The sequence below is a fragment of the Apium graveolens genome, chromosome 8, assembly GCF_009905375.1.
Source record: "Apium graveolens cultivar Ventura chromosome 8, ASM990537v1, whole genome shotgun sequence".
In the NCBI taxonomy this organism is placed as follows: Eukaryota; Viridiplantae; Streptophyta; class Magnoliopsida; order Apiales; family Apiaceae; genus Apium; species Apium graveolens.
This window is the reverse complement of record NC_133654.1, coordinates 4,235,489-4,257,441: the sequence shown is the minus strand read 5'-3', so window position 1 is coordinate 4,257,441 and position 21,953 is coordinate 4,235,489. Positions and strand designations below refer to the sequence as shown.

At 30.3% G+C, this 21,953-nt stretch overlaps 2 protein-coding genes and 1 long non-coding RNA gene across 20 annotated transcripts; 1 reads left to right on the top strand and 2 right to left on the bottom strand.

The window, feature by feature from the left end:
* Window positions 1–431: 431 nt before the first annotated feature.
* On the bottom strand, window positions 432–2,441 carry LOC141676726 (glucan endo-1,3-beta-glucosidase 8-like). The gene is made up of 2 exons (XM_074482430.1): window positions 2,018–2,441; window positions 432–1,548 (listed from the first exon to the last, which is right to left on the bottom strand). The coding sequence occupies exons 1-2, from the start codon at window positions 2,347–2,349 to the stop codon at window positions 432–434; spliced, it is 1,449 nt and encodes a 482-aa protein (XP_074338531.1). The 5' UTR covers window positions 2,350–2,441.
* Window positions 2,442–4,435: 1,994 nt separating this feature from the next.
* LOC141680071 (uncharacterized) lies at window positions 4,436–17,080 on the top strand. 18 transcript variants are annotated; one of them, XR_012558243.1, is made up of 10 exons: window positions 9,132–10,339; window positions 10,431–10,542; window positions 10,639–10,761; window positions 14,751–15,008; window positions 15,114–15,363; window positions 15,628–15,670; window positions 15,782–15,841; window positions 16,020–16,112; window positions 16,219–16,733; window positions 16,832–17,080. It is a non-coding gene; the product is annotated as an uncharacterized LOC141680071 (long non-coding RNA). The 18 variants fall into 18 exon arrangements; XR_012558239.1 differs by having other exon boundaries at window positions 10,428–10,542; XR_012558241.1 differs by having other exon boundaries at window positions 10,428–10,542; window positions 10,620–10,761.
* On the bottom strand, window positions 5,760–9,337 carry LOC141680069 (uncharacterized). Its single transcript, XM_074486395.1, has 3 exons — window positions 8,920–9,337; window positions 7,474–8,021; window positions 5,760–6,611 (listed from the first exon to the last, which is right to left on the bottom strand). The coding sequence occupies exons 1-3, from the start codon at window positions 9,335–9,337 to the stop codon at window positions 6,426–6,428; spliced, it is 1,152 nt and encodes a 383-aa protein (XP_074342496.1). The 3' UTR covers window positions 5,760–6,425.
* Window positions 17,081–21,953: the final 4,873 nt, after the last annotated feature.

Genomic DNA, 21,953 nt, shown 5'->3' with positions numbered 1-21,953 from the left:
TATAATTTCAATAATTTATCAATAATTTATAAAATGATCAAATACTTTTGATTAATTTATGGATAATATTTATATAATTTAAAAATTTGTTGTTACAAATTATTGAATATGCTACCCTTCATATTGGCAATATTTTCTATACAGTTTTTTCTTAATGTTACACTAAAATTTCTATATAGTTTTTTTTAACGTCAGACTATACCAGACTAATGTATAGTGCATATTTTACATCATCAAAGGAAATGTGCAGACTGGGAAAAAAATATCATTTCGGTTTTTGGTTAATTCGGTTCGGTTCAGTTTCGGATCGAACCTACCGAATGCTCAGCCCTATTTTACATCATCAAAGGAAATGTGCAGAGTGCAGTGGCTACAGTCTTGAACAAATGCAAAACCATGCCTACACAGACAAAACCTTAAGAGCAAGCTCTCTAAGAGTAAATGAGAAAAATCAGAAGAAATCCCTGAAGCATAGCAAGCAAAACATAGAAAACTGTCCTTAAAACTGAATGATCTTCAACAATCATAATCAGAAATCGACACTTATCATCAGATGGATCCTCATCTGTCAACATAGCCAATCCTGAGAAGTTGCAGGCTGTAATGTACTGGTTCTGAAACTGGTAGTACATGTTGAAAGCATAAGAAGCATTCCCTTTGACACTTAAATGGTTGCAAGAAGATCCATAGCTCAAAGCACTGCAATCTGAGTGACTACAAGCATAGTCAATACTGCTTCCCAAGTTCTTCAATCTCTTCAAATGTGGGTTCAGAATGCACCATCTTGTGTCCTTGTATCGGACGCCTTTAACTGCAGTGAGGCTTTTGTTTTCACTCCAACCAGACAAATCCAGATTGTATTTAGGCTTGCCATCAAACTCAAATATGCCCCAGTGTCTCTCAAAGAAACCTGGATCAATGCTTTTACCATTTTCGTCGATGAGGCTGAAAAGATAAACATCTATTAGTCCTTTTCGAGCAGGAGTTCCTTTACCACTCAAAGCATGCTGAATGAGTCCTTGATTAAATCTTCTTGCATTTTCTTTGTTAGCATTCTTGTTTCCGTCAGTTGGCCAGCCAACTTCTCCCACTATGATCCTCATATCAGGATATCCAGCTTTCGTCAATGACCAAACAAGAGTATCAAAATTTGCATCAAACACATTAGTGTACACATGGTCACCATCTCTGATAGGCAGACTAGTAGATCCATCAAAAAAGGCATTGTCTATTGGGAAATGATCATCATCGTAAAGGCTGAAAAAGGGGTAAATATTGACAGTAAAAGGGGCATTACTAGAGTGCAGATAGCGGATGATATCAATCATGAGCTCACGGATGTTAGGTCGAAAATCTCCAGCAGAAGGGACAGGATTTGAAGCTGGAGCATAGTAAATGTCAGCACTGAAAGGAATTGTAGCTTTAATCTGTGATCCAATTCCAGCATTATTCAGAGCTTCCTGCACATTCTTGAGGGCTGGTAAAATATACGGATGATACGTGCCATTGTAAGTCATAAGCAAAGGGTCAGTCCCAACAGCAACATACCTGCAAACATTTGCATCAAGTAAACTATAACATGAACCAAATATCCCCTTTAGCTAGACCAGCTCAAGAACTCATCTAGCCAAAACAACCACTTCTACTAAATCTCGAAAAACCACAAGTTCACCCAACATTTCCAAAACATCAATCACATATACAAACATACATGTCACACAATAGATCAATACAAACAAGTTCATATACAATGCATAAACACACCACCAGATAATGACCAATGTCTGGCATTACAGGAACCTAATTCGGTTATTCACACAATATATCAATAAAAACACCCAAAAACAACACAGATATGGCTCGATTAATCCAAGAATGACTCGTTTATCAAAAATTTATTCTTGAATTATGCATTCATTTTTACATCCCAAACATATATCCAAAATCAACACAAAAACGCGCGCGCTCACACACACACACAAAATGTCTAAAGAACATAAAAGAATAATGCACTCACTTAAAATTGACACCACCTCTGTAGAAATAAGCAGCAACATTAGACTCAACCCAAGAAACAGCATTACCAGGGTCTTGACTCATCTCCATCAACATGCAATTGGGAAGGCCTAACATGACTTCGATATTCGTCCCGATGAAGGCCTCAAGAATGCCGTGATCAGCCTCAAACAACTTGACTTTCTTGAAACCATTTCTTGACAACATTTCAACTACTTTGTATGGTGGTAACTTGTGGCTTGTCATTGTACCCCAGTTCACTCCTACACTTGAACCATGCACAAATAAACCCATGTAAACTATCACAAGCAACATTGTTATTGTCTCTGCCATTTTTTTCACTTCTTTGATAGTTTCTTGATGTTTTTTTTTTGTTTTTTTAACTTTCTTGATCCAAGACTAATATGTTGGATATGTAAAGTGGTTTTACTGGGGTTGATAGTTGAATGAATTTTTCACTGATGAGTTTTGTGGGAGAAGAAAAGTTGGCTTTTTAAAGAAAAGGAAAGGAAAAATGTTATAGCCCAGATATTGTTACAAAATTTAATATCAAATATTAGGATCAAATTAAATTTCCATACTTATAGTTATTTTATAATTATTTTGGTATAAGTTTTGGATTAATTAGTATTACCTAAAAGAAAAATAAATGAAATGTCTGATAATAAAATAGCGATCGTGATCTTATGTAAAAATTGTTTTTTTGAACCAATCTTATGTAAATATTAGAGATTTTTTTTGATCTATTAACTCATTTCTATAATTTTAACATGTTTCCAATAACTATTATCCCCTATTTTTCTTTATTTATATTTTGACTTTAACTGTATAGGTAAAATTAAAATTTTTAAAATTGCAAATATATCAAAATTTTAATTTACAAAAACTTAATAAAAAATATAATTTTCTAGTAGAGTCAAAACACACATGTCAAAAGTAAAAAAAACTGGATAATAGGAAAAATTCTAGAGTTCCCAATTATTATTATATTTTTTTAAATATTTTATAAATAATAATTTACCTCAAAACAATATAAAACACTCATATATTAATATACGCCCATAAATTAAATTGAAACACATGTTATGTCATGCCAATTTATAATTTTTTATAAGATAAGTATACACGTTAAGTTGTCTAAAATCCCAAATCCGAGCGGTACATTTGCAATTTTAAAGAACACAAGGGTTTTCTGGAATAAAGGCCCACACGGTCGGTCACTATTTGAGTTAATAATGTCCAAATTGGGGAAAAAATGTCCAAAATATCACTTCATAACTAACATCGTCTTCCGTTTTTTTAATACATGTAAAACGGAATATCGTCTTCCGTTTTTAGTTTTTAAATTTAAAAAAAATATATAAACACTACATCATGTAACGTTTTGCCTCTTATTTTTTTTTATAATGTAGCAACGTGACTTCAACTCACGTTTTGTGTTTTCTGTTTTTTCTGTTTTATTTTTTTATTTTAAGCTTTTTTTGGTGTATTATATAGGGATCCGGAAACATAATTTAATGTTACGTTTTTCAATATTTATTTTTATTTAATATTTTTAGAATTTATAAATCATACCATAATTTAACAATTTTTAACATTTAAGGTTCACCAATTCCCTTTTGGATTTTATAAACATTTTAAAAAAATTTAATAAATGTTACAGGGTTTAGGGTTTAGGTGCCCTAAACCCTACCTAAACCCTAGAGCCTAAACCCTAGTTTAATTAGAAACCCTAGGAACCAAAAATATTAATTTTAAATTAAATAATTTTAAAATTTAAGGATGTAAAATAATTTAATAATTTCAATATTTATTTTTATTTAATATTTTTAGAATTTATAAATGATACCATAATTTAACAATTTTTAACATTTAGGGTTGACCAATCCCCTTTTTGGGTTTTAGAAACATTTTAAAAGAAATTAATAAATGTTACACCGATTTAGTGTTTAGGGTCTGCCTAAACCCTAATTTAATTTAGTTAGGCCCTAAATCCTAGGAATCAGAAATATTAATTTTAAATTAAATAATTATAAAATTTAAGAATGTAACTTAATTTAATAATTTTTAACATTTTAGGTTTTAACAATCCTCTTTTGGGTTTTAGAAAATAATCTAAAATATTTTTTTATTAATTTATGATTTAATAATTTACAAGATATAGTGTTTTGTTTAAATTTTTTTTAAAAAATAAAGGTAAAAACATTACTTTTTATGACGTACTACATTTGTACCAAAACGCTGCTTCATCTAACGTTTTGCTTATATAAAAAAAATTCAAAGTGCTAAAATGGTACACGAAGTTCCGTTTGCCCATATATAAAAAAAATTAAAATACTAAAATAGTTCACGGAGTTCCGTTTTACTTTTAAGAAAAAAAAATAAAAAAACTAGACAATGTGACAGATAGATTCTTAATTTTCAAAGATGACAATTTGTACCATTATTTACACAAAAGTGACCTGCAAGGCCGCGACTCTCTGTTGGATTAAAAAGTTGAATTCAAGCTCGATTGGCTCATAATAAAGTTTACTTGGTTTTGAATGTATACCAAGTGTTTGTCAAAAGCTCTGAGAGAACCGACATACCCAAAAGATAGACACCAAGCAACCCAGAAACAATTCATCACGTCTCACCAGGTCACTCTCTAACCCTATTAATTTAATATATTTAATCTGATTTAGCTTATAATTTTAATTGCCAAATTGTTAATCTCGTGTTTTGTTATGTGCTGAACTACTGCTTTGTTCAATTGTTTTGTGATATGATATCCTGTGTATTGTTCAATCAGTGCAAATTCAGTGATTAACAAATCTGGTATAATTGTATTTGATTGTGTTATTCTTTACTAGCTAGTTTCTCGAAATCAGTCTTGTTGATCATTGAAGTTTTTCATAACAATGTAATCATGTTCCTTAAGAAAAGAACATTATCAGATAATTTAAAAACCTGAACTCCAGAAGGAATATCCAAGGGTCATCGTATAAGGGACCAATTCTTCCACTTTAAGAACCTTCTTCAGACCATCAATTTTTTTCACTCGGAATATCAGATAATATTTATAGTGTACGGGTGTGAGGCGCTTGCGGTTATTTATGCACATCATCGTGTTTTACCCTTTCTTTGGCAACTCGTGCGTCTTTGATTTTTTAATTTGCCAGTGTGTTTGTTTTCGAAAGTTTGTCCAACTAATTCATCCATCAGTGGACTCATGATTTATAATAAATTTCTAAATCCAACAGCTGTAGTGATCTAGTACTCTTAACTAATAAAACAGTCCCTCCAGAATTGTTACATCTTCCCATTACATTACATCATTCCTTGTACCAGTAACTTCATGTACAACACATCATGGAAACTTAAAATACACAAAATAATTGAAAATAGCAACCTACATGCTCAATCTTCATTCTTTTTTACTTGACGATCATAAACCATCTTTATCAATAAAACAAGGACGAAAACAAAGAAAAAGGACCCGATGATGATAACAGCAATTGCGAGGGCTAGTGAGTGAGATAGCACCACATACGTTCCCGTAATAAAAGTCAACATCATTGCCACCACAGAAACAATGTTGAGCCCAGTTGACGCGACATTGAGGTTTGAAACTTGGCGGGGATCTTCATACAAGGACCCAAGAAAGTAAAGAAACAAAGAACATGTTGACAGTAGCAGAGCTATTGAATCGGATACCATAAATGCCTTGAATGCTTTCTTTTTGGAAAGAACCACCAATCCTTGATTCGTTTCTTCACTTTGATAGAGACCACCGGGCATAGTAAACCCTACGGTGAAAGTTACGGTAGTTATAAGGGCGGTAACTACTATTTGGGTGCTGGCTCTTTGTCTGTACCTTTCTAGATCTTTATTCATCTGTCTAGGGCTGTCAAACGGATAATTCGGATACGGATATGCCTATATCCGTATCCGCATCCGCAATCATCGGATTCGAATACGGATAATATCCGTTTTATTTCGGATACGGATATTATCCGTTTTTTCTCGGATACGAATGCGGATATTTCGGACGAATGTCGGATTTTTTGAATTTTTTTGTTGCCCCTACCATTTTAACGATGATTATAAAACATTTTCTACTATTAAATACACATAATATATTTATATATGTATAAAGTAAGTGTACAATTATAAAAAATTTGTATAATCGTATTATTTAATACATTTACAAACACTATAAACTAAAAAAATAAATTTTAAATTATATATAATTTTATATTTATATAATTTAAATATCATATATTTATTTAGTTTCAGATTCGAATATCCCGAATTCGGATACGGATAATATCCGTTTTTTCTCGGATACGGATAATATCCGCTTTTTCTCGGATGCGGATGCGGATTTTTCGGACGAATATCGGATTTTTCGAATTTTTTTGACAGCCCTACATCTGTCCATGCTTGTCATCTCTAAGCTTCTTATTAGCAATCTCAAATAGCACATCTTTCTTCTCCCTTCTACTTGGGAGCACTACACTATCCAAGTAATTTGATTTCCTTTCAATATTTTTATGCCAAAACTTCCAGCGTTGACCAGTCTGGATACTGTCCATTGAAATTTTAATTTGTACCTACAAATGAACATAGAACCAACGATATCATGTATAATTGTGTGTGCTCAAAAATAATTTTTTCCCTAACGCAATAAAATAACATATTAAATCAGTAAATGTCATTTAAAAGGAGTACGCTTGGAGTCCGTTTGACTTGGTAAGATTAGCTTTTAGAAATCGGCTTAATTATAAATTAACCCTTAAAGTATGACACAATATACACATAAATCCCTGAACAAAAAAAATGTACATTTTAACCCTTCAACTAGTAGATTTGTTCATTTTAACCCTTTTCAATTTTTTTTACCAAAATTACCCTCAAGGGTTATAATGTTTGCAATCATAACATTGGCCGTAAATCATTTTCTTGCCATTTTTTATTTTTAAATAATATTAAATATTTAAAGAAAGGGTTGAATTGCATATTAAAAAGTAATAAATATATACAAAATAGTATTATTATATTTATTTTACTTTCTATGAATCTTATTAGAAATATAAATTTCTATTTATAAGAAAAAAATTCAAAATTATATATATTATTTAAATTATTTTCATTGAAAAAACTAATTAATATGATAAACAATATTATAATAAACCATTTATATGAAAAATTAATACAAATATATAAAAATTACCAAAGGGTTCAAGTGTACAAAACTCGTAGTTAAGGGTTACAAATGTACAACTATAAGGGTAATTTTGGATAATATTTTAGCAAAAGGGTTGAAGTGTACAAAACTTATAGTTCAGGGGTAAAAATATACAAATTTTTTGTTTAAGGGTACATGTGTACGACGTGTTATACTTTAGGGGCAAGATTATAATTAAGCCTTTAGAAATCAGTAAAAAAAAGAGGAAAATTAGCTTCTTTGCATACCTGATCTTCAATGATTTCGTCTTCTAAATAGAAATAGTCGAAGGGGGTCTCGTCTTTGTTGTTTCTTATCATTGTATCTAGTCCCTTATATTTGACAAATTCTGGAACGAAACAGCCAGCCTTAATAAGCAGATGAAGAGGTGTATTGCCATCGTTATCCTTCTCATTCACAATTTGTTTCTTATATTTTTTTGGACACTGTTTTAAAATGCCTTCTATCATCTTCTTTTTACTTTGAGAGGCCGCCAAATGAAGTATATTTTGACCGTCATTATTGACATCGATATATGCTGAAGACAATGTTGGCCATAACTCCATAAGTCGTATCACAGTCAAAGTATATTGTTTTTTAGCTGCTACATGAAAAGGAGTAGATACGTCCTTGTTTTTGTACACAAACTGGTGTCCAACTTGTATTTGTGCTTCTATAATAGCATCCAGTATTGAATCGAATTGGTAATATGCGGCATGATGAAGTGCTGTCCAGCCATCGTCGTCAGCAAAGGTTACAAGTTTCTTGTTACCTTCTAACAACCGTTTCACGGTTACTGTAAAAAAATGCATATATGATGGAAACATCATCTAAAAAACACAAGCAAAGAGAAGGTCTCTGTTACTTATAACAACATGTGTACTTTACTAAATTACTTATTCAATTAATCCATCCATCCCAGTTTTGACTTTTAGAGTAATCAAATTGAACCAACTTTGATTCAAAAGATGAATTATAATTTGTAGTCAAATTTTTTACTGCCAAAAAGTGAATTTGACCGTGACTTGAATGGAGGGAGAATCAGATGTTTCATATTTTTATGTCTGAGCAAAATAAATTATATTTTTTTTGTAACTTAAGATCATAAAAATGAAAATAATTTTGAGGAATGACTAAACAAACTGAAAAATAATTACTTAAATTGTACATCCAGCTAATCATAAGAGGTATATAATTATTGTATCACGATTTATCACTTACATACTTAAAATATTAAGGGTTGAATTATGCTAGATATATATATATATCTGTGTGTGTGTATTATTTGGAATTAAATATATTAAAATTTAGAAGAAAGTTTATGAATACCACCTTTTCATTCATATATGTTCTGTAATCAAAACATTACAAAAGTTATAATTTTTAAATATCACTATTACATGAAAATGTTGAAAATTATTTATGTTCAACAAGCTAAACATAAATGTTTTGCAAACTGAACATTTTTTGTAAAAAATAACGTTTTGCAATGTTCAACTTGCAGAATGTATAGAATTTTTGATATTTTAATAAAACAATGATATTTGTAAAACATGATACGTATAATAAAATATTTTTATGCAATATTTGCAGAACTTAACTCTTAAAATTTAAGTATAATAAAAAATTAAAAATATTACTATGTGAAAATATAGTACATAAATATTTCATATATGGGAATATATATTTCGTACCTCTGTGGCGCCTTCTAATAGCAACAATTAAATTGATCACGCCTTTATGATCAACAGAAATCTCAGCTTCGTAAGTATCTCTTAGTAATTTGAGAATATCCTCGTAGTTGTTATCAATGGTTGTGTAGATTAAATGCATGAAAGCATTATTTTTACTTCCGCGCCGACCATGTTGATAAGCTGGATCTTCTAGCAAAATATGTGCAACCACATGTACATTATTTCTGTCTACCGCCAATTTCAAGACAGTGCTTCCAGACTCGTCAATTTTAAGAAATAAATCTTTGAAACGTGAGCCCTCGTGACTCCAACGCTTCTCTGCCTCCATCATCATCCTAATCACATTATCTTCTTCTTCTTCCTCTACAGGTGTTAATGATATAGGTATTGATATAATAAAAGTAAAATAAAGATCCATATACACATATACTCCCTCCTTCCGTCCTTTTTTTAGTTGTCACATTTGATAAAAACACACATATTAAGAAAAATTGAATGATATATTTTGTTTCATGTATACCCTAATTATTGCATTTAATGGTGATTTAGGTGTGTTTATATTAGGTGTGAAATATTGGAAATAAAAATGAGAAATGCTAGGTACCCAAAATTGAATCCAAAAACGGTTTCAAAATGCCAAGTGGCATTTTCTGATTGGTCATTGTACAATTAACAAGATTGAGACCATATGCATTCACATTAATCTCACCAATTAACATAGCACAAAGCGACACATCACCCATGCCACATCATTTTGGAACTATTTTTTGTACCCAATTTTGCGTCCCTAGCACGACTCAATAGAAATATAGGGGTAGACATATAAAGACTTGTACAAAAATGCATTGAAATTGATAATTGATCTTTCATTTGGCTAGAGTGAGACAACTATTTAGGGACAAGTTTTTTTTTTTCAAAAGTGACAAATAAAGAGGGACAGAGGGAGTATACTCCCTCGGTTCTATTTATTTTGACCACATTTCCAATTTTGACCGGTTCACCCGAAATTTTTGTTCACTTTCCATAAAAAGGTAAATAAAATTTTTAATGTGTTAAAATTATACTAATATGGTAATATCAAAACTTGGTTATGGACACGAAAAAATAAACATAGTAAATCGGTGAAAACATGGATTTTGATTGATGGACAAGTTTGGTGGGACGGAGGGAGTACATACCTTGATGGATGTTCACAATAGCTGCATGCAAAGCAGTCCCACTACCGCCGCTACCAGGACCATCTAAAGAAAGAGCTGTGCAAATCGTACAGATCTCTTTTATTATATCTATGAACCCTTTTTCAGCTGCTATATAGATTGGAGTTTTGCCTTCAAAGTTTCGAACATGCTTATCATCTTGATCGGCCTGCAATAAGAGCTTAACAATTGCCACGTTTCCATTAAGCACTGCTAAGTGTAAGGCAGTGTTCCCCATTTCACTATTTTGTTGCCTAATAAAATCCTGAAAAGGACTAACTGGATTATGAGTCTCCATATCATTTACTGAAGAAGAAGCTGACAAGTGTCTGGATGCATTAATGAGGACTTCAACAACTTCAGAGTGCCCACTATGTGCTGCATAGTGAAGTGCAGTTTGGTTTAATGTATCCAGCTTGAGCAAAAGGTTTTTGTTTGCAAACTCCCTCGCAATATATTTTACATGTTCTGTAACTCCTCTCTTTGATTCTACGTGAATGATAGTTTTTCCCTCTTCCTGCAGTGTATCTGCTTCATTCTTCAATGCAACTTTGGAAATAGAATCTCCGTAAATGGCATCGGCAAAACAATGGGCAATAGCATCAGTGTCTACTTTCATCCTTGCACACATTTCATGTTTCATCTGGTTTGCTTTTGCACTCATAAACCCATCTTTCTGCTGTCTTTTACTCTCTGAGAGACCTTCCTCAAAAGGTCTCTCACTTTTCTGATCAATTTTGATATAGCCAAGGGCAAGTACGATTTTTACCTATAAATAAGGAAGAACTATAATTAATGATCTTAATTTTGTAGAAATACACTGTCAGTTTATAACCCGATGCACGGTTTTTCAAATTTTATTTATATTTGTTATATCGCATATTAATATAATAGAATCCTATAATCAAATTATCTTTGATTGTATTACTAATATTTTCGAATCATATTCTCTATGTTGTATAACGATTTTTTCTTTTAGAGGTATTATTTTTTTGTTTATATAAATTAATAAAATCGTTTCCTATCTATAATTGCATTAGGAAGGTATTGTTCTGAATTTAAACATTAAGTAATTATATCTAATTTATAATACAGTTAGCATAGAAATGCAATTATTACGAGTAAATTTTTTAATAGTTAAAATTTTTTCATCATCAAGTTTTCGATTATATGAGCAAGATGTTAAAAGACTAAGGGCCTGTTTACTTCACATGTTTTCTAGAAAAAATTTCTAAGAATATTGAAAAAGTAGAAAATTTGTTCAAGTTACACATTTTCTAAAAAGAAAACTGAAAAACTGGAAAACAAGGTTTTCTAATTTATAACTACGTTTCAGAAAACTGTGGAAAACATCATTTTAGTGTTTTCTAAATCTCAAAAAATGAAAAATACTGCAAACTTGTTAAGGACACCACGTTCCAACCACGTTCTATCCTTCTTACCTACATCAACTAATAAATTGAATTGCTTGTATATGTAACTACATTAGGTGTACGGTAGTAAATTACATATCTTTTAGTCTTAATCTATTTAATTAATAAATTAATATATACTTGTAAATTAATAAATTTATAATAATGTATCATTCATATCTTATTATTTAAAAAATTTTAAACATGATATATCAGTTACAATACAAATATGATAATTATTATTTTAATTTTTAATATTTTAAAATATTTGTGAATTTAATTGAATTTTTTTTTAATTTTTTTTATGTAAATTAGACTTGTAATCAAAAGTGTACTGAATTTACTAAAAACTTAAGTAAAAATTTGTAAAATTTGATACATATTCAAAAATAATATTATTCCTATAACATTAGTTCATGAATTTTAGAAAGCAAAAAAAAGAGTTTTCACTAAAATAAGTGTTTGAAACATATTTTCTCATTTTTCAATAGTTTTCTTAGAAATGGAAAAGTTAGAAAATTTTAGAAAACTTGAAAACAGAAAAATGGAAAATTTTTCTTGAAGTAAACAGGCCCTAAAAGTATTGGGCAAAGTTAACCGATAAATAGTTACCTCATCACGCATTCTTGATATTATAAATATGACTAACTTTATACCCATACAATATGCTTAAAAGTATTCATGTATTTAATTTTGAAAAAATTACTTATCTTTAAAAAAATTACAAATATTTTTGTAAACCTTCATTTAATTGATGACACTTATTTTATTAATATTAATATTGATATTTATTAATTTAGTTATCATTGTATTTTTTTTCTTTAAAATTTTATGTTTATTTTAAAATCCTAAAGTTTTATATTTGTTATTTTTCTCACACAATAATTTTATTATACTATATATTATTAACTTTTGATGTCTTAGTAAACTTACAAAATAATATTAACAAACCACATTCACAATTTTTGCAATAAGGCGTAAAATTTAATAATCTTTTTAATTTTTATTTAATATAACTTAAAATTTTTAATTACTAATAAAGTTGAAAAAATGTGAAATGAAATTTGTATGGTTTTCAGTTTAGTTTATTTATTACTTATTATAACAATTTATTTATTTTTTAATTGGAATTTATTTATGATAAATATATAATTTGATTGCTTAAATTTTAAATTTATTAATTGGTTAAATTTTAGATTCTTGTATATGAAAAAAATATTATTAGAAATGAATATAATAACTTTTATTGGGAAAATATTAATTTCAATATCTTGTGTTGTTGTGCGTATGTGGTTATGGTTGCTTCCTATGTGCCTCCAATATCTCCTCATTGTTTTACCCTTTCTCAAATTATAATATTAGCCCGACAACCAAATCACTTACCACATAAACTCTTTTAGGGGTCGTTGGGTTCAGAAGTCGGTATTGATTTCGAATCATGAATCAAGTTAAGTAGGTAAGAGGTTGAGTTATGATTACTCGTGTGATTGGTTCAGTGCTCGAATAAATCTATTTAATTCAAAATATATTTGACAGCTCTATTTTTGTTTAAATATTATGCGTAATTATACATTATTAATTGAAATTAAGTTCGTATATAATCTATAAACAGAAAATTAATAGAAAGGGATATGATTGGTAAAATTATTTTACAAATTAAATAGTTATTTAATATTTTTAAGAAAATTAAATATTACTAATTTTTATTAAATGAAATAAAAATAATAAAAATAATTTATAAATTAGATTTTAAATAAGTTTATTGAAATTGTATTTAATTATATAAACAAAGATCAACTAATGGAATTACATCCGATACCTCGTACCCCTTCATTAAACCCACCTCCCCGCTAAGGTATCAAATCTAATTCCTGTAGAGGGTTTGAGGTATGAGTATCATAATTGAAAATTTATCAACCAAACAAACACCAATTATGGGTTTGGAATAGAGAAAACTCATATAATCTTAAAATTATATTGGATTCGTATTAGATAAATTTTAATGTTTTAATGTTTTAATGTTTTACTATAAATAAAGAAGAAGAATGAGAAGAAGAAAGAATTCATTTATTTGAAAGAGTCAAAGAAAAAGAATCAAATTAAAGTTACAATTAACAACAAAATTAATTTTTAGATATCAATCGTTCAATTTTATTGTTTTGGCTCTGTCTTAAGTTCTAGATTGGCGATTTTACAACACACAGGAAACTCACGAAATAATATTTAATTTAGTGATGTTTTGAAAGTGTTATCAAACTAAAACTATCTATAAATGGAAGGAAAACACAACTACGCATTTTACATTAAAAATCGTGTTCAATTTAGGTTACATGCTTATAGTTGGGTTTAGTCATTAAAATATTGAATATTCTTTTATATTAGATCCAAATTTTCTCAGGTGTTGTACCAAAATACTTACTCCCCCCAAACATAAAATGCCCAGAAGTGTTGACAGCCGCCCTTAATGCCCATTGGCTAAGCATTTCAGAGATGCGTATTTTGAATATGCATTTCATGTGTATCCTTTATTTTTTTCAATTCTTCTGAACAATACGCACTTGAGAAATGGGAATACAGGGGCCTATACGTATTAGAATAATGCGTTGTCAAGTTTTGTTTAAAAAAGACCACGCATGAACTTTGTGCGTATGCTTTACAAAAATTAAAAAATTAGTAATCGCATATGGGTCATGCATAGTCAGTGGGTATTTTGGGCGGAACTTCATGAGAAAATGTATTTTGGGCAGTTTGGACCCCAAAAGTGAGGTATTTTGGGCATTTTCTCAATTTCTCATCTATTTATTTTATTTTAAGATCTAACAGTTTTTCTATTCATTTTAGGTTACGTAGTCATACTTGGTTTATATCATTAAAATATATGATATTCAAATATATTAAATCTAACGGTTCTCATTTATTTATTTTTAAGATTTAATAATTCTTATTTATTTTTTTCGCACCGTATAACGACTATCAAGGGATAAGATTTCCTTATACATATTATATATAAGGATATAAAATTAAAGGTTTGTAATTAAATTTTGACGCTAAATATAAACAAATTTAGAGTAAAAAACTTTAAATTTTAATATATTTCCTTTTACGGTCAAATTAAGCAAAGCTTTATTAAGGAAAATATTTTTAGCAAATTGATATAATATGAAAAGATATTTTAATACCTGATCTTCAATGATTTCATCATCAACATACAACATATCCACAGGAGTCCATTTGTTGTTGTTTTTCACCTATATATCAAGTTCTTGGTAGCTTAAAAGTTCCATAACGAAGCAACCACGTCTCATAAGTGTAGGAAATCTTGCAGGAAAGTTTATAAGTGTATTTCCAAAAGTACAGTGTTCTCCTTTATCTTTTCCTTCTTCCTAGTTCTTGCTAAAAAATTCAATTTTGAGGGTAGGGCTGATCAGGCTGGATTGTTACTCACTGAAGAAGTTCTGCTGAAGGGACTGCATGGAAAGAGGTAAACATGCCAATCAAAATATAGGAACATAATTGTTGATAAACTTGGAATTCATGTTTAGTTGTTTAAAAGTTAATATATAATTGGTGTCCAAATATATTTCAGGCCGGTGCCACTAGTAGGGTTTTCACTTGGAGCATGAGTAATATTCAAGTGTCTTGGAACCCTGGCTAAAGCTGACTGTGATGGTATTTTCAGGGACAGAAACTCTTTTTTCCTTTTTGTTAGTGCTCGTCTGAACTGCTCTAATGCAGTTATAAATATTTACTTGCAAGTTGCATCTCATCATGCTGAAAGATTTGTTCTCCTTGGTTCACCTCTTTCTGTTAAAGTTAACCGGAAAGAAGCAAGGAAGGTAATATCCTCTTTTTTTATTTATAAATGATTCGTCTTAGTTATATATATATATCGAGTCCCAATCCATGGAGAACTTTTTAAATAGAGTTCAAGAGAGAACTCTAATCCTGACCGTCCATCTCATCTAATGGTGGGGATCTGTTTAAACAAATCTATAGCGGTTATAATCACGCCTTTTTCAGCAACTATACATATACAAAACTCACACATCTGGTATTCAGCTATTAAATTCTCAAATTTAAGATTCTCTGGTAATTTTCAGTCAAGAATCACGGATAAAAATAGCGATCTCGATCTAAAACTCAGTAAGATACCGCATGCTTTTGTTTTGTTTGATTTTATCACGATTTTGAACTATATTTCACTGCTTTAGCTTTATTTTGAGCAATCAATTAAGATTTTGTATCGTTTTTCAGTTTTTCAGGTTAATTACAGCTCAAACAGATATTTTTGGAATGCTTCCTCCAGTAGATAGTGTAAATTTTCATTTTTACATATTATTTGTTATTTTTTGAAGTGTAGTTTTATGATTCTGTAGTAGAATTAAAACTTGTTTCGTGTATTTCAAATATCTTGTGTTGTTATATAATAGAAGCATAATAAATATTTATTTATTTTTCAATTTTTGTAAGGGAATATGCTGCTATTATGCAGAATACAGAGAATTTGGGTTCTAGCAAGTGAATACTGATAAAGAAACATGCAAGAATGATGGGAAGGTCAAAGATGCAAAACAGGGTCAGACATGTAATGGTTTACAGCAAAACCTTGGGCAATTCAATTCCAGCCATATGTTGGTTTTAAAGTCTGATGATGGACAGCAGAATCAACTCGACAATCTTGGTTATTGCAGGTACAGGACAGAGAGAGAGTATCTCAAACGGGGTTGAAGAAGTTTCATTTGCAACTGCTCAAGAATCAAAAGATCCGGTAGAAAAAATGGTTCCTGTGAATACACAAAGACAGAGAAAATGAAACTTTATAAAAGAAGATATGGGAAGTGTTGGAAGCTGTTTATACTCTCAGACTATGGTGACCAGTATCAGTATCCTTTATAAAGATGCTGCTTCGATAGTAAAATCAGTGTCATGGTTCTGTTTTCTGGTCTGTATTAATCTGCATTGTTGTTTCGTTTCCTTGATTAAATTCTTGGATGATGAGGTAGAGCATGAAGATTCTCCTATAGAGTCTCAGTTTGATTTCAAAACGTATACACCTGGAATGAACTCTGCCACATAAACCTGTTTTGATGTCTCCTCGCCAATTAATGACCATGGAAATTAGGAGTTTGTATGCAGGCCTATGGTTCAGGAACTTGTTTGCTTCAAAGCCAGATGTGACAAGAATAACTAAAGAAGAGAGATATATGTATCCTTTCTATAGAATCTATACTATAGATGTTACGTTTTGATTTCCAGGCTCTTTTAGTCTTTATATCTTTTGGTTTTCTCTAATTTGAACCATAGGATGAAAGTAATGAACGCAACAAACGTTCTATCTACACCATCGTTGAAGAAGATGGTTAGGAAAGCTCTGATGAAGGTTCGCCTTATCACCTACATTATCTGTTGACACCAATGTGCCAAATTTGTATGTGCTGACATTGAACGTAACACCCTTTGAAGAACATATCTTTCAGTTTACTGAACCTTTGTATCTGCTTTACAGTCCTATCATATTTCATCATATTTCTATATATTTGAAATATTTCTTAATCTCACGTGTCCAGTTTTCATTCCGATGTAATTATAGATGAGCAAAGCTTGTACATTTCCATGTAGTTATAGATGAGCGAAGCTTGTAATATGAACATTTGGTCATTCGTTGTATTTTTTCTTCCTCACCATTGAATGACGGTGCATGTGCTACACAGAACCTGCCCTTAGCTTTGGGAATTGGGACTAGGCGAGTGAACAACTACCTTAGCAGTCTTGTGGCTCATTAGCACAGAGGAGATTGCTTCCTGTAAAAACATGGCCACTATTATGTCTATTTGAATAATAATGCATCAGATCCACACGGCTGTAGTTTGTGACTTTACTAAATAGCTACCTTATTGAACTAATTGACATCCATCCACGTTAGAGAATCATATTTACAGCACTTGAGCTTGTACTTTAGATATTTTGACATCTTGTTAATATTTATGATCAGTGAACTCAAACTTTATTTAAATTCCTTTCTTTGTTGAAGAGGTAAAAATTATCACAAGTAATCTATACGTTATAATTTTAACATAAATTCTTTCAAGTTCTATTGTTCATTACAAAGGTTATTAGCTTTACCCGCGGTTCAGCTGAAAGCATGCTGGTTAGTGTAGTGTGTAAAATTTTATAGGATTTATGCCCAGTTTGATAATATTCTGTTCTTCAATTTTATAAAGTTGAAAAAGAAGATAGAAGAAATGGACACAAGGAAAAGAGAAAGCATGACAGAAGAAAAAATTGCAAAGTTGAAAAAGTTGACAGCAGAAAAAGTTAGAAAAGTGGAAAAAGAAGATAGAAGAAAGAAAAAAGGAAACGATGAAAGAAAAAGAAGGAAAGAGAAAGAATATTATGTCGGAAAAGGATATCATGTAATAAAAATCTCTACCTCTATAAAATAGGAGAATTGTAACAAAAAGAAGTATCAGTATTTTTATCAGTTTAAAAAATCCATCACTTGCTTAGTTATTTTCTCTCTAAGTTTTCTTATACAAATTTCTTTTCTGTATACACTAATGGTCAACTAAAAACATCACCTCTGCAATCTATAACAAGATAACATACAGTTTATATATATATTTAAGCTGAATCTCATACAAATCAAGTACCCAATAAATATTTATTATTATAATAATTATAAAGATGAAGAAGTAAGAAACGGTAGATAGTCCGTTGAGACGCCTAAAGTTGCAAATCCCAAGATGACGGGGAAGTCGAAATAGCATTCACCAGGGACTCCGACAGCTCAGCAACCAGAAATTTTATTCCATCCAACTAACAGATGTCGGATTAATGAGGGTGCTGATGCTACCATATAAAACTCAATATCAATTATTGATATTAAAATCAACTTTTTTTTATCAATTTTAAATTCTAATTCATATTTTATTTTATATTAATCTAATTGATAAAATTAGTTGAATTTACTTGATTTAATGTGTTAAGACAAAAGATTAAATACTACTGATCTGGCTAAATAATCATATTATTAAATTAGGATAAACAAAATAATAAATATTAGTAATCCAAAAAAAAAATATTCTACAACTGATCATAACTAACACAAAATTAATATCAAAATGTAATTCAACCAACTAATAAAATCATATATATTAATTATCCGATCTAAAAAAAATTATCTTATTGATCGGAAATAAAAAAATAAAAATAAAATTTAAATAATTAGTTGAATTTGGTCGTAGTAAAGTGCCTCAGGATGAAAGAAAATAATATAAATCACTTATACGGGATAAATCAAATTAATATCAGATTAAGCATAATTCGTATCCTATTGATACTAGCCTATAACCCGTACAAATGCACGGGCTGATAATTTATAAGGTTAAAATATTTACGTATTATTTTGTATTTATTTATATATTTGAAAGATTAAAATTTAGATAGTTAAAATTTTAAAAAGTCATAACATCCTATACGTCGCTTAACATATAGGAAAATGTATTAATTATTTTTTGTTATATAATAATTTGAATTATTAAAATTAATATTGGAAGTGTTTGATTCCCTACAAAAAGATACAAAAGAAGTTGAGTGCAATTAAAATTAAGTTGGATAGTAATTTATAGAGTTTGTAGTTATATTAGATACATGATTTATTTTTTAATTAAATTATATTTGCTTAAAATTTATTTTGAAAAGTATTAACATACTTTTTAGAAAGGTATGAACCGAACAAACAAAAACATGTTTCGGTTATAAGAGTACAGTATAGATAAATCAAAATTAACTTTTAATTAAACATAATAATTATTATTAAAACACAAATAAAATGATTACTAAAATTATATCTTTCAATCAATGCTATTGTTTTTTTCTTCAAATAACTCTTTTAATTTATCGATTAAGTAATACCCTGTCTAAAATAATATTTTTATAAGGTTTAAATATAATGAATAGATCGGATATCCATTTGGATTTGTTTTATACTTTGACCAGGAGCACTAATACTGTAATCTTCAGTAATCCTTGACATCATCAATTATATCTTACAATCTCCGTCAACTTGTTCATTATGCAATTATGTACAAGTTCTGATTGATGATGTCAAAACTCTAACTAAATGCAGAAGTTTAATCTCCCCATTTTTTCAGCTTCCGAGATTTCTTCTTTTATGAGTTCAACAAACTTTGATTCTGGAAGTGTCTTCAATATTTTCTGCACCAACATTGCTTTTACTGTATTCTCCCCTTGAAGTCTTGTAAAGTTTGTACCCACTTTGCATTTAGATTTACTCTCTTTTCTCCCCCTATCAAGAAGAGAGTAATATTTCCTTGCAACATCCATCAGCTACTTTTGTATTTAGAGTTAGTCCCCCCCTTTGTGACATTATCTGAAGGTGAAGAGGTTCAGCTGAGTGCACATTGTTCAAGTCTGGTCATCATTATTGTCTTCCATTGAGTAGAGACGGTAAGTATTCCAGCTTCAATTCAATATCTGTAGTGGTTCAACAAACAGAATATGAGACATGCAAGTGTTTTGTTACTCAGACCCGCAGAAGAGTCTTTAGTAATCAAAATCATAATCTCTTTGTTCTTTCAGTAGTCTCATTACTGCTCATTCCACTCATCTCATGACTTTCAAGAGTCAGAGTCTCCTCACAAGGAATACTAAATACATCCACTCATCTACCTCTCTTTTTTTCAGGAAGGATCCTACCTCTCTTATTTTATCTAAATCTTTTCTCTCACTCTCTCATGAAAGGAACAAAAGTTGTTAGACCTACAGAAATAAGATGTGGCTGAGAGAGAGGTTGTCTGTGATCATATGATTAGAGGTGATCCATATAGGTCTCATTATACTCATTTCATCAGAGGAGTGAGTGAGTGTTTTATACCTTGAGGTTTTCTGAAGAATTAGCTAATTAAAATAACATCAAGGTTCAACAACATTTTTTTCTTCAGTTTCAACTGTTACTCACAGTGCTCTTACGAAGTCTGCGTTCATTACCCGTTTGAGGTAATGGTTCTTGTGTGGTTAGAGACTTAAGAGTTGCTGAATGACATTGACATCCAGGTTCTTGTTTACTCTTCTCCAAGTGTATAATCTTCTGAGCTTTCTTGAACACTGTTGGCTTAGCAGTTGCTTCATGTTTAACAATAGATCTCCTGTTCTACTATACCATGTGAAGTATAGGTTCTTGTGGAACATGGATCAGGAGATGAAGATGCTGCTATGCCCCATTAAGACATAGGTTCTTGTGTGCATGAACCAGGGAATGGAGATCTCTTTATGGTCTCATCTACATGTTGAAGAGTAATCTTCTGCATTCTCTTTTGGATTTGGTGTTGTAGGAGCTGCTGACAAGTTTACAGTTTCAGCTAGTGATTCCTGAGCAATCTGTCTTGATGATCAACATGATATGTTGAATGAGTTTCTTTGAGTACCAACACTGGCAAAGGCTATGGTACTCTCTCTGGAGATAAATCAGATCAGTTCTGTTGGTAAGAACAAGTGTCCTCTTTTATGAATTCTGAAGGTTGGAATAAAAGTGAGGATCTTGGCTTGCTACATCTATCATTTCTCAGACAAGAACAAGAACATGTAGTGGATCTTGGCTTGCTACAACTATCATTTCTCAAACAAGAATCAGAACATTCAGTGATGTATCTGTATTTTAGTAAAACAGGTTTCTTTTGAGAGTCACCTGAGTTAGTTTGTGTTTGAGTTTGTGTTTGTGTTGTTGTGCTTGAATGAGCTGCAGTTGTGTTATGAAGAATGAATTGTTCTGCAGCTTAGCACTCATGTTTGTTGAGTGAGTCATAGATTTCAGAAATTTGTTATTTAACAAAGCTCTTGTATTTACAGGCAATCTCAGATAATTTTTGCAACATTTTACTTTTTAAGGATGTAAGAATACAAAAATGAAGAGATTAAAACTCAATTTCAAGAGAATTTTGTTTACCATTCTTCATTACTTTGTTGTTGATATGTCTGATGCATCCTTTTGAATCTGCAATAATTACCATTTACACACAAACTATATTTTGGATAACATACTGATTAAAAGTAGATTCTTTAAATTTATCAAAGAGTCCATTAACTTGAAACATTTAATCAATAATAACATTGATTAATATCAGATAGTCATCAAAAATATTTCAGGGTTAGTTAGTTACAAGTAACCAAGATTGTTAACCCTGCTTCTTTGATTGAACTTGAGTTTTCTGTGATTTTCATTGAAAATTAGTGCTTAGTCTTTACTGCAGTGAATACATGAGTTTAACATTGATTATTCACATGCATCATGAAATCTTTAATTAAGCAATTTAATCAACACTTGAAAGTAGATAAACATTTAAGCACGTGATTAATCAAAGAAAACAAAGCACAACTACAAAACATGAAAGAGCAAAGAAGATAGATA

Coding starts and splice junctions, on each gene's coding strand:
- LOC141676726 (XM_074482430.1), bottom strand. CDS start 2,349: ATGGCAGAGACAATAACAATGTTGCTTGTGATAGTTTACATGGGTTTA. Junction 1,549..2,017: donor AGAGGTGGTGTCAATTTTAA/GTGAGTGCATTA, acceptor AAATGTTTGCAG/GTATGTTGCTGTTGGGACTG.
- LOC141680069 (XM_074486395.1), bottom strand. CDS start 9,337: ATGGATCTTTATTTTACTTTTATTATATCAATACCTATATCATTAACA. Junction 8,022..8,919: donor TATTAGAAGGCGCCACAGAG/GTACGAAATATA, acceptor ATTTTTTTACAG/TAACCGTGAAACGGTTGTTA. Junction 6,612..7,473: donor ACGAAATCATTGAAGATCAG/GTATGCAAAGAA, acceptor GTTCATTTGTAG/GTACAAATTAAAATTTCAAT.